The sequence below is a fragment of the Pteropus vampyrus genome, unplaced genomic scaffold (assembly GCF_000151845.1).
Source record: "Pteropus vampyrus isolate Shadow unplaced genomic scaffold, Pvam_2.0 Scaffold202, whole genome shotgun sequence".
Classification (NCBI taxonomy): Eukaryota; Metazoa; Chordata; class Mammalia; order Chiroptera; family Pteropodidae; genus Pteropus; species Pteropus vampyrus.
Window position 1 is genome coordinate 1,604,144 of NW_011888983.1, and position 13,583 is coordinate 1,617,726.

The 13,583-nt window shown below is 43.0% G+C and overlaps 1 protein-coding gene across 1 annotated transcript in view; it reads right to left on the minus strand.

Annotated features, from left to right (window-relative positions):
* Nucleotides 1-3,253: 3,253 nt before the first annotated feature.
* NPFFR1 (neuropeptide FF receptor 1) overlaps nt 3,254-13,583 on the minus strand; it is a 23,827-nt gene continuing 13,497 nt past the window's right edge. The window contains exons 3-4 of the mRNA XM_011372168.1: nt 11,229-11,328; nt 3,254-4,130 (exon numbers count right to left, since the gene is read on the minus strand). Coding sequence (XP_011370470.1) covers nt 3,254-4,130; nt 11,229-11,328 — 977 coding nt within the window. The remainder of the gene's footprint in view (nt 4,131-11,228; nt 11,329-13,583) is intronic.

Genomic DNA, 13,583 nt, shown 5'->3' on the forward strand with positions numbered 1-13,583 from the left:
TTAGAGGGCCCAGGTGTCAGGACACAGGATTCTGGTAAAATAGCTTTATAAAAACAGCTTTATAAAATATCCCATGGAGGAAACACAATTTCCTAGCCACATTAATCAAGAAGTAAAGCCCAGCAGGAGGAGCTCAGAGCAGCTAGGTGGGCACGGCGGGGGGGGGGGGGGGGGGGGGGGGCGGGGAGATTATCACAGCCTCCCTCAGAGACTCTGCTTTGTTACCCATAAATGCTAAGTCAGTAGAAGTCCTGTGTTCCCAACCTGGGGTTTCTGTCTTCAGAGTTTACACAGGCCCTATTTTCAGGAACTACTTCCAACATCTTAAAACACATTATTTTCAATAGTCAAAAGGTGGAAACAATCCAAGTGTCATTGACAGATGAATGTACACACACACACACAGCAGAATATTATTCAGCCTTAAAAAGGGATGAGGTACGGATACATGCTACAACATAGATGAAGTTGAAGACATCATACTAAGTAAAAGAGGCCATTCACAAAGGACAAATACTTTATGACTCCATTTGTATGAAGTACCTGGAGTAGTCAGATTCATAGAGATAGAAAGCAGAGTGCTGGTTGCCAAGGGCTGGGAGGAATGGAGAGTTGTTGAATGGGTACAGAATTGCAGTTTAGGATGTTTTTTAAAAATCTGGAAACAGTGGTGATGGTTACCCAACATGTTAATGCCACTGAACTGTACACCTTAAAATGGCTACATTGGTAAATATTGTGTTGAATATATTTTACCACATATACACAAATCCAAACACTCCACAGGTACCTATAAGGTCTCATCTTTCATAAAAGCATCAAGTCATATCTGTCACCATTCATATTCAATCTCTAAACAGGCAGGAATAACCTTTGATTTTTTTTAAATAAATAAAAATAACAGCAAAATACATCAGTTCTGACCTAGTGCAGTTTTTTTTGACAGGCACAATCTTTCAAAGCATGGCATCTTTGTGGGGAAATAAAACAAAACGGCCTTGGTGAAAAGATTGGCCTGTGTGAGAGTCCTGGTCTCCCCTGCTGTAGAGGCTGTGATTTTGTGGTTGGGGAGACAATGCTAAAAGAGGAACACACCCAAGAGGAGAGACCAGTGTCTCTGGACAGTTCCCACCCAGTCACAGGGACAAGCATTTGAGTTTGGGATTACTCTTTCTCTGGCCTGTTTTTAGAGCCTGGGGTCATAGTTCTTCACAGTAAGCAGCAGGAACTCTCTGGTCTGTTACAAAACCAAAAATGGGGCCCATACATGCACTAGCTAATGAGGGACAGGATGGCATATCCCCTCCTGAGACCCTCATCCATCACCCCCAGACACCAGGTGGAGTGATGGACCTGTGGATCTTGGCAGCCTGCTCAATACATGGGTTTAGAGATACTGTACACAGAGCAGCTCAGGCCGGATATTAAAAGAGTCAACACAATAGATTCTCATTTCCCATACCAAGAGCTTGAGGGTGGGGATGTTTGTTGCACAAGCATTCTGGCTCACCGTCAGGCAGAAAGCCTTTGTGGGAATTTCCAGCTCTCTTTGCCATTATGTCCAATCCACCATCCTTGAGAGGCAGGATGTGGCGGCATAGGAAGAAACCACCAGAAGACAAATTCTAATCCAAACCCTGCCCTTCTGCAACCTGTGGCCTTAGCTCCTTTGAGCCTCAGTTACTTTGTTTGCGAAATGGCAACAACAATATCTCCCTCTATCTCATTTATATGAATCAAATCAGATAGTGTCTGGGGACTTGCTTAAGAAGGGATTACACAATTGCTTAGAAATTTTCTTCTGCCCTTACAAACACTAAACTCCTCTCCAACATGGAACTCAGAGTACTTAGAGTGGTGTAAACAAGGTTAGGTTACTGTGTATAGATTAAGAAAACAATGGAAGTCTCAGAGTCTCATTCTCTGCCCTGACCCGTAGAAATATTTCTTTTTTATTCACTAAAATTCTAGCAACACTGTGTTTTCTGTAGAGATGAGGAAAATGCCCAGTTAACTGCAGGCTATTGGGGCTGTGCAAGGGCCACCAAGGCAATCCCATTTTCTCCCATCTCCTAGAGAGAAGTTTTGTAATTCAGTTGTGCTGGATGAGAGCCAGAGTAAACAGGGACCTTCTGGTCCCAAACTCTTTTTTGGGTAGATGAGTTCCATGTTGGAGAGGAGTTTAGTGTTTGTCCTCCAGGAGACTTCAAAAGGCATACCAGCTTAGGTTGGCTAATTTCTTTCCACTATCCCTGGAGGGAGTAGAGGAAAAAGGCCTTGGGAAGGCTTTGCGCTTGCAGCTCCAGTGAGCAGATGTGCTTCCAAAGGCAGATACAGGGTTCTGTACTTTCTCTTCTTCTTGTCTATGAATAAATAAACTGACACCTCCATGTGGCCTTACAGCTACCTGTCACATTGTAAGTATTTGCCAGGACCTGGGTGATGGTGGGCCCCATATGAGGAGAGGAGGGAGAACAGAGCCCACTCCCACCCCCCTACCCTCTCAGAGCTCAGACCCAGAGGGCAAGACCCAGAGTATTTGCAACTGATGCAGGCTCTCTAGGGTATGTTCCACAGCTGCTCAGGCATGATGTCCTGTTGTAGTACTTTAGGGAGAAGTGAATGGCCCTGGACACCAATAAAACAAACCTACAGAGAGCTGGCAGAGGGACATACCATGTTCTTCTTGGAAGGGATCAAGGAGAGTGGCTTCAGTAACACATGAAAGACTCCAGGACACAGACGCAGAGCATCAAATGGACAGGGCAGTTTTGCTTTTTGCTTCTTTCTAGCAGCCTAATTAGCATTTACACATTTCACTGTCCTCCACTTCAATGTGCCCTTCTGGAGACAACTGGAGACAGTAACACCAGAGAGGCGCTGGAGTCAGCCATGCTCTTGTGACATTTCCAGCTGAGAGATTGGACTAGCCACATCTCCTCTCCAGGCGTGTCTCTCATCTGTAAAAGAGAGATAGAAAAGCCTATTCCCAAAGTGTTGTGAGAATCCAGAGATGAAGTTGGTGGCAGAAGAGTTTGGGGAAACTTAGCTCCTCTTCACTTCCCTTCCTTTGCCACTCTCTGAGGGGGTTGGCGGGGGCGGGGGACGTCCTAGAGAAGATATCACTAGCAGCAGTCTACTGCCTTGTATTTGGAAGGTAGGCACCAAGGCCTACCTTGGTGTAGGTGTCATGTCCAGGTGTCACATGTCCAGTCAGGGTCCTCAGATTCAGAGTCTGTCCTCCTTATACCACTCAAATATCCCAGGCTGGTATGGTGAGGGGCAAATGGGAACAGCTAGGGCCTTCCGGGGCCAAGCCATGGTGGGCCACCCAGCCATTGCGCAGTGGGAGGCGGCCAGGCCTGGGGGCCCCACTGCTAGGCCCGGACTCGGAGGGTAGACCCGAGTCGCTGTGCTGCACCTCCACGAAGATCCGCGTGCGCAGGAGCCTGCGGGACCGCTCCGAGTAGGCCTCCTTGTGGCTCCCCCACTGCAGTGGGCAGAGCTGAGAACGGAAGGCAGCCTGGAAGCCGCGGCGGAAGTTCTCATTAAAGTAGCCATAGATGATGGGGTTGGCGCTGCTGTTGAAGAAGGCCAGCCAGTGGGCGAAGGGGAAGGCGTAGACCGTGACCAGGTGCAGCTGCGGTTCACTGAGCTGCCCGTAGTCGATGAGCAGCAGCAGAGCCCAGAGCGGCAGCCAGGACAGTGTGAAGAAGAGTGCCACCATGACCAGCATGTGTACCACCCTGGCCTTGCGCCGGGCCCCGCGCCGGCCCTCCGTGGCTGCCTCTCCGCGGGTTTGGCCAGGGCCCGAGGCCTTGACAAGCTTGCGTGCGATGCGGACGTACATGACTACAATGAGCGTCAGCGGCGCCAGGTAGATGTGCGAGAAGAGCACAGCAGTGTAGATCTGGCGCATGCCCCTCTCAGGCCAGGCCTCCCAGCACGAGTAGAGTGGGTAGGAGAGGTTGCGGGCATCCACCATGAAGTGGTGCTCCTCGCGCGTAACAGTCAGCGTGATGGTCGAGGGGCACATGATAAGCAGGGCTACGGCCCAGATGACCGCGATGGTGACCAGCGCCTTCCGTAGGGTCAGCTTCTGGCGGAAAGGATGCACAATGCGGCGGAATCTGCAGCACGGAGGAAAAAGAAGCAGGGGGTCTGGGTGGGTCCCAGTCTTCCACAGGTCAGAGCTAGCCCCAGATGAGGGCTGGTGGGTGTGGGCACTTCACATTCATCATCGCACCTTAGATAGCCTCAAAGAATAGCTCTGATATTAATTAGGTTAGTTTGCAAGTAAATTGGTTTCTCACCTGTGAGGAGTCAGCTCCTGGTCTCAGTAGCCAAGGAACAAAGGCAAAAACAGGATTTACTAGAGAGAGGGGAGGAGGAAGCTGCAGGAGGTATGGTAAACAGGAATTGGAGATTAACTGATTAGTCAGAAGTTACCGGAGTGATCAGTCTGTGCATTCTGTCCTTGAGTAGGCCTATTAGGTAGGTGTATCAAAGAAAACAATTTTTAGCTATTCATGGATTCTCCAGAAAACCTTGGGAGCCTAAACAATAGGCTGTCCCTATGTTATTTTGGTCAGTATCCTTCCAACAGTCCCGTCACAGTATTAGGATAGGCCTGCACCATTTCCTCCTTAGAACATCTCAGCAGCGATTACTATTACACCCTTAATTTACAGTTGAGGAGACGGATTCAGAGGTGTTAGGCAACTGACTCAAGGCAACACAGCTAACAAGTAGCAAGAACCAGCCTTGAAGGTAGATTTGTCTTGCTCCACTAAGCCATATAGACCAGAAGCTATAAACCTTCACTGTGCATTAAAACCTCCTGAAGCATTTTAAGAAATACCTATGCCCAGTTCTTCCGGCCAAAGATCCAATCTAATTAGTCTGGGAAGGTCATGTGACAATTTAGGGACTAAACCTGCACTAGAACATAGGTCTGGAGCTGACTCCCAGCCAAATGCCCTTTCCACTTCACCAGACTGTGTCCTGCTCTCCTGTCTAACCACCCTTTCCCCTTCCTGACAGAACATTCTACTTCTCCATGGCCTGCCTCAAGCCTTGCTGTCTCAATCTGTATGCCTTTGGCCTACTGGTTTCATAGCATCGCACACTTAAGAAATTCCCAGAGACCAATAATCCTTAAAGCATATGGTACTGGCTATAGTGCAGGATCAGTTAATGAATGGAGGAGAATCCTGGGCGGACCAGAAAGGCTTATTGGAGATGAAAAATTGAAGAATACTGCAGACACTACTGGAAGAGGTTGCATATTCACATATCATTAACAATAATAACAAAATTAAGATCACTGAAGGAGAAGAATTTTCCCCAATTGCCAGAAAGTTAGTGGCATTCCAGATACTGGAACTTAATTCCATCACCCCAGCTGCTTATATCACTGGGTCACAGAAGACTATGTTTGATAATGGCAGAGACACAATGAGGATTAAGACATTAGATTCTGGAAAAAGTGGAATAGTGTCAGCAATATGGTGGAATAAGGGGACCCTTTGGTTTCTACCCTTAAAGTTACAAGTCAGACAACTATCATTCAACAAAGGCTTCCCTGCTTAACACACAAACTCCTCTGAGAGATCCACACATCAAGACATCTGAAGGTAGGTGTATCAGAATAAGCAGGAGAGGCAAGATGGAGGGAAGAACAGAGACCAGAGTTGCAGATGCAGTTGGCACCAACCACGCCCCCAGCTGACGTGGTGGCGAGGTAAAGAGTTGGGTTGCAACCTACATAGTATCCCAGAGGGCCAGAAGAGCAGAAGCAACATTTCTGTCCGAGTAGTTGGCACTAATGTGGCTAAACCTGGGTAGAGACACAACACAGTGGTGTGGCAGCAGCAGACTAGCAGCCACCATTACTAGCAAAGCTGCAGACTCCATACCCATTGAGGTGGAACCTGGTAGAGGCAGCAGAGATGCCTTGAATAGCACAGTGTGGCTGGCAGCTTCTGTACAAGAAGGCAGCACTGGGAATTTGAAGGCTCAGAGTCCTATCGCCCTCCACATCCCACCATGGGGGTGGTACCATAAGACTGAGGTGTCTCAGACACAGAGGTGTCCCAGACACAAAGGAAATGCCCACCTCCTTGGGGAATATGGGGCATTTTTCCATAACTGAAGCAACACTTTCCCACCAAGATCCCAGAGGCACCAGTAGTGTAGGCAAGAGAAAACAAAAAACTTGTGCTATAGCATCTACCAGAAAAGGAGCTCTTCTATCTGAAACAAAAAGATAAAAGTATACAAAACTTTGAGTAAGATAAGAGACAGAAGCAGGAAATTGCAACTCTATTTCAGAATAGAGTATTAAAAATTTTATAGCATAAAGTTACAAATTAAAGCATTTTTAAAAAGACAACTGCCATTTGGAAGTAAACGCAGAGCATAAAAAAGGATAACAGGGGAAAGGACTGAACTTGCACAGGTGAATGAAGATAAGATGCAATCAGAAGAAAAAAGACTATATGAAACTTTTTTTTACATAAACCTAATGGTAATCACAAAACAAAAATCTAGAGCTAAGACACATAACTATGGAGATACAGAGCAACCGGAAAACAAAGATAAAATGACTGTAGTAAGTCCTCATATGTCAATAATTACCCTAAATGTAAATGGACTGAACTCACCAGTCAAAAGGAACAGAATAGCAAGATGGATTAAAAAATAAGACTCGACTACATGTTGCCTTCAAGAGACCCATCTCAGCTACAAAGACAAACATTGGCTCAAAGTGAAGAAGTGAAAGATGATACACCAAGCAAATGGCGTCTAGAGAAAAGTGGGTATAGCCGGACTTATATCAAATAAAATAGATATCAAGATAAAAAAGGTAACAAGAGACAAAGACAAAGATGGACATTTACTAATGATAAAGGGTACAATTCATCAAGAAGGCATAACCCTGATATATGCACCCAACCTGGGAGAACCAAAATATATAAAGCAATTATTACCAGACCTAAAAGGAGAAACTGACAAAAATATAATTATAATAAGGGACCTGAATACCCCAATGACAGTAATGAGTAGATCATCTAAGCAGAAAGTCAATAAGGAAATATCAGCCTTGCATGACACATTAGACCAAATAGACTTACTCAATATTTATAGAATTTTCTATGCCAAAATGACAGAATATACATTCTTCTCAAGTGTACATGGAACATTCTCAAGGATAGACTATATGTTGGAACAAAAAACTAGTCTCAATAAATTTAAGAAGATTGAAATCATACCAAACATATTTTCTGACCACAACAGTATGAAACTGGTAATTAACTACAAGAAAGCTGAAAAAAACTCCACAAATATATAGAGATTAAACATGCTACTTAACAATGATTGGGTCAAAGAAGAAATAAAGAGGTCAAAAAATACATAAAGACAAATGAAAATGATGATACAACATAACAAAATTTTGAGGAAGCAGCAAAAGCAGTACCTGAGGGAAGTTTATAGCATTATAGGCCGACCTCAAGAAACAAGAAAAGTCTCAAAAACGAAAGAGAGTAAGTTACAACGGACCCCACAAAAATACAAAGGATTACAAGAATATAAGAATACAATAAAAAGCTATACACTGCCAAATTTGATAACCTAGAAGAAATGGATAAATTCTTAGAAATATATAACCTTCCTAGACTGAAACATGAAGAACCAGAAAACCTAAATAGACTAATCATTAGTAAGAAAATTGAAAGTCATCAAAAACCTCTCCAAAAACAAAAGCCCAGGACCAGATGGCTTCACTTGTGAATTCTAACAAACATTAAAAGGTTTAATACATTTTATTCTCAAACTCTTCCAAAACAATTGAATAAGAGAGAATATTTCTTTAGTCATTTCCTAAGGCCAACATTATCCTGATATTAAAAGAACAGCCAAGGACAACACAAAAAAAGAAAATTATGGGCCAATATCTGATGAACATAGATGCAAAAATTCTAAACAAAATACCAGCAAATCAAATATGACAATACATTAGAAGGATAATACATCACGATCAAGTGGGGTTCATTCCAGGGATGTAAGGATGGTCTGACATATACAAATCAAGCAATGTGATACACTACATTAACAAAATAAATGATAAAAATCATATGATCATATCAACAGATGCAGAAAAAGCATTTGACAAAATTCAACATTCCTTTATTATTAAAACACTCAATAAAATAGGTATAGAAGGAAAGTACCTAAACATAATAGAGACCACATATGACAAACCCTCAGCTAACATTCCTGATGGCAAAAAAAAAAAAAACTGAAAGCTTTTCCTCTAAGACCAGGAACAAGACAAGGATGCCCATTCTCATCAGCATTATTCGACATGGCACTGGAAGTCCTAGCTAGAGCAATCAGTCAAGAAAAAGAAATAAAATGCATCCAAACTCGGGATAAAGAAGTAAAGCTCACTATTTGCAGATAACATGATTCTATATATAGAAAACTTAAAAAACTTCATCAAAAGACTATTGGAAACAATAAACAAATACAGTAAAGTTGCAGGATACAAAATCAATGTACAAAAATCCATTGCATTTCTATATACTAACAATGAAATATTAGAAAAAGAAAGGAAAACAATCTCATTTACAACTGCAACAAAAAGGTTAAAATATTCAGGAGTAAACTTAAAGGAAGTGAAGGACCTGTATACTGAAAACTATAAGACTTTTTTGAAAGAGATTGAAGAAGGCACAAAGAAAGAAAAAGATACGCCATGTTCACGGATTGGAAGAATTAACAGTGTTAACATGCTATATTGCCTAAAGCCTATACAGATTTAACACAATTCCCATCAAAATCCCACTTGCATTTTTCACAGAAATAGAACGAAAAATCCTCAAAGACCCCAAATAGCCAAAGCAATACTGAGAAAAAAGGACAAAGCTGGGGGCATCAAACTCCTTGACTTCAAACCATACTATAAAGTTCCATATTATAAATCAAAACAGTATGGTATTGGCAGAAAAACAGACACACAGACCAATGGAACAGAATTGAGAGCCCAGAAATAAATCCACACATATATGGGCAACTAATTTTTGACAAAGGAGTCAAAAACATTCAATGAAAAAAGAAAAGCCTCTTCAATAAATGGTGTTGGGAAAACTGGAAAGCCATATGCAAAGGAATGAACTGCTATCTGAGACTATACACAAAAATTAACTAAAAATATATTAAAGACTTGAATATAAGACCTGAAACAAGAAAATCCATAGAAGTAAATATAGACACTAAACTTAACAGACCTTGGTTTCAGAGGGGTTTTTATGAACATAAACCCAAAGGCAAAAGCGGTAAAAGCAAAAATAAATGAATGGGAGCACATTAAACTAAAAAGCTTCTGCAAAGCAAAGAAATCACGGACAAAACGTAAAGGCAACCAACCAAATGGGAGAAGATATTTGCAAATGATATCTCCAATAAGGGGCTAATATCTAAAATATATAAGAATTTATACAACTCAACAACAACAAAAAGCAACTCAAAAACCAGGCAGAGGACCAGAATAGACACTTTTCCAAGAAAGACATACACTTGCCCAACGGATACATGGAAAGATGCTCGACTTTACTAGTTCTAAGGGAAATGCAAATCAAAACCACAATGAGATACCACCTCACACCTGTTAGAATGGCTACTGTCAAAAGGCAAGAAATATCAAGTGTTGGAGACGATGTGGAAAAAAGGGGACCTTTGCACACTGCCAGTGGGAATTGTTGCAGCCTCTATAGAAAACAGTATGGAGGTTCCTAAGAAAATTAAGACTAGAGCTACCATATGACCCAGCAATTCCTTTTCTGAGTACCTACCCCCTAAATTTGAAAATACTTATTTGTAAAGATATATGTACCCCTGTGTTCAATACAGCATTATTCATAATAGCCAAGACATGGAAACAACATAAATGTCCTTCGATGGATGGTTGGATAAAGAATATGAAGTACATATACACGATGGAATACTAGTCAGCCCTAAAAAAAAAGATTAAATATTGCCATTTGGGATAAAATGAATAGATCTTAAAAGTATCATCCTAAGTGAAATAGGTTAGATGGAAAAAGACAAAAACTATATAATTTCACTCATATGGAGGATGTAAAACAAAAAGCAACAAACGAAACAAATAGAAAACTCATAGATACAACAGAATGGTGGTTACCAGAGGGGAAGGGGGTGAGAGGAAGAGGAAGAGGGTAAAGGGAGTCAAATATACGATGCTGGAAGAAGACTAGACTTTGGGTTGTGAACACACAATGGAGTATACAGATGTTGTACACCTGAAATTTATATAATGCTATTAACCAATGTTATCCCAATAAATTTAATAAAAATAAGTACATAAATGGAAAGGGTGGTGCTAAGAAGTACCTGTATTGCAAAGAGAAGAATGGGTGTGAGTGTAAGAAGGAGATCAAATATTAAAAGCTGACATTTGGACACTGTGCCAAGTAGTATGCATCAGCTTTATAAGCAGAAGCTCGTTGAAGCCTCCCAATCATCCTGTAGAGTATTTTCCATTTTGCAAATGAACAACTGAGGCTCAGATTAATTAAGAAACTTAGTAAAAGGGCTCACTGATGGGGAGCAGGACATATTGCTGTTAGTCAGCATTTTATTGTTCTCAAAGCCTCTTTGGCCCCAGGCTCCATTCCATTAGCAGACCCATGCTTATCAGAGAATCTGATGGAATCTGAGGCTGTAAAGAACATAAGTAGCTGGTGATAGGGTGGAGTTGAGGAGCCAGTAGGGCCTGGAGTTGAGGAGCCAGTAGGGCCAGGGATCAACAAGTAGGCCATGGAGGTGAAGTCAAGGAGCAAGGGGACACACTTCCTTTCTAGCTGTATTGAGGCCCACCCGTTAAGCTGCTTCTCTGGCTCAGAATCATGCATGGCAGGATTCCTGCTCCCCAGGAAAGAAGGACCACCTTCAAGCTCCTCATAAGCCCCCCAAATCCCTATTAAACCTCCTTAGGAGCTGCCTCCAAGCCTTCTGAAAGGAGATGGTAGCATCCTCTGCAGGTCCTCCAAGTTTAGAGGGCAGCCTTCCCTTTATGGCTCAGGATTCAGCCCCACCCACCACAGAGCAGCTCCAGCCTTTCCCCGATCCTGCAGTGAAGACAGTGGCTCTTTCTAGTGCCGGGCCCAGTCAACCCGGGATAACCCAGTTGGGAACCCTCTTACCTTTCCACAGCAATGGCCACCAGTGTGAAAACGGAAGCTGACACAGACATGCCCTGCACCAAGCCGCTCATCTTGCATGTGGCGTTGTCAAAAGGCCACCCTGCAATGACAGAGGCCACCACAGAGTAAGAGATGTCTCACCCACAAAGAACCAGGGACCCTGGCCAGTCCCCTCTGTGGCTTGGATCTTTCCTCCATGCCCTGCTAGGCGGTCATCCCGTCTCTACTTACACACTTTCAGGAATGAGGAACTGACTAGCCCATACCACTGTGGACATTTCTGACTATTAGAGAGACAATCATTTTCTCAACCAATGATTTCTGTCAATGAGCTTTGGATCCACTCAGCCAAATGCAGTTTGTAAGAATGCATACAAGCAAAAAGACATACGTTACATTTAATAGAACGTTTGCCTATAGGGAAGGGGATTTGGAGTGGGGTAGGGGTATAGAAAGGAATGAATAAAGAAAATTAAAGGGGCTTCACAACACAGTGAATTCACATAGTGCCATGAACTGTGGAAGTGAATAATTCAATCATCTGTACCTGTGTTCTGAAAGAGAGTGAGAGGGAAGGAAGGAAAGAAGGAAGGAAGGAAGGAAGGAAGGGAGGGAGGGAGGGAGGGAGGGAGGAAGGAAGGAAAAAAGAGACTGGTTAAATAAATTGTAGCAGATTCATACAGATTCATTCATAAAAAGAATGAAAAACTTTTATTTATTAATTTGGATTAACTTCATGTAAATTAATTTTAATGAATCCTATTTACAACACACATACTCTATTTTTAAGCAGAGAAAAGGTAAAGGTACACAAACAACTGGAAAGTTAGCATTTCCTAAATTTGTTTATAAAATATGTTTGGGAAGGAACACAAGAAATTAGCAACACTGGTTCTCTCCCAAGAGAGGAGCTGGGAGGCCAGAGAACAGGAGGTGAAGGGGAGGTTTTTTACTAGGTACCTTTGGGAGCTTTGACTACTGAACTGTGTGAATATATTTATTCAAACAATATTTTTTAAATTTAGGCATGTGAAAAGGACTGACAAAACCACCTTAACCAACTAATAATCTCTCAATATAATTGTTAACTGGTGTGTGTATGTGTGTGTGTGTGTGTGTGTGTGTGTGTGTGTGTGTGTGTGTGTCTGGGTGTGTTGGGAAGAAGGATGCACAGTTTATATTCAGCAGCCTTAAAAGAACCTGGGATTCATCAGTGATTAAAGGTTCCATCAGAAAGCCAGTATACCAGAGGGGAAGCGGACTGTCCTAGCTCTACTTCCTGGGTCCTAGAACCTATAGAAATTTGGGCTGTGACTCCTCTGCCCCAAGTCAGGTAAGTCATTCCAAATGGGACTCTGAGCTCAGGGTTTGCAAACTCAGACCTTCTAGAGTCGCCGCAGGTCTGGAAGTTCAGAGTCCCAGGGTCCGTGGAGTCTTACTCTGAAATAGAAGAGAGGGTGACGGGGGAGCCTTCTGACTTGCAGGATGAACAGGCAGGAATTTAGAGGCCAGGTGGTCCAGTTCTGCTTGAATTCCTTCTACCAAATCCCTGCTAAATAGCCAGCTAGTCCTGACTTACGCACTCCCAAGTGACAGAGAGCTCACTACCTATAGGACAGAACTGTCTTTTGTTGGAGAACAACACAAATAAGTGAATTCTTAGGTCATTATTCAGAAGAAACCTGCCTCTCAACCACTTCTTCCCACTGGTCTAGTTCTACTTATGGGAGCTACCTGGGAGAGTAAGACTGAGAGGCATAGTTGTTAAAAATATGGGTGTAAGAATGTGGGATTTGACATTTAGCTGTGTAACTACAGACCCGTTTCTTAATCCCTCTGAGCATCAGTTTCTCTATCCATAAAATGGGGATAATAATAACATATACTTCACTAGGTTGTTGTGAAGATTAAGATAATGCAGGAAGAGTAAGTCACACAATGCAGGAACAAAGAAAATGATTAATTCGTTACATCTATTATCTAGTCTAATTCCTCGACCACGAGACCGCCTTGAGAGTTTGAGACAATAGCATCTTAGCCAAGGGACCAGGCCAGCAATAATTTCAGGGGCAGGTACTCCCAGTGCCTCCACTGGCTACACTCACCAGTGATGAGGTTGTCAACAAGGGTGGTGGGCATGCAGAAGATGCCCACCAGCAGGTCACTGACAGCCAGGTTGAGGATAAACATGTTGGTGACGGTGCGCATGTGCCGGTTCTTGAGCACGATGAAGCAGACCAGCGCATTACCCACCATGCAGAGGAGGAAGATGAGCACGTAGGCCACAATGAACATGGCCGCCACTAGTGAGGAGTGCTGGTAATAGGAGGAGAAGGTCAGGTTTGCAGCTGGGGC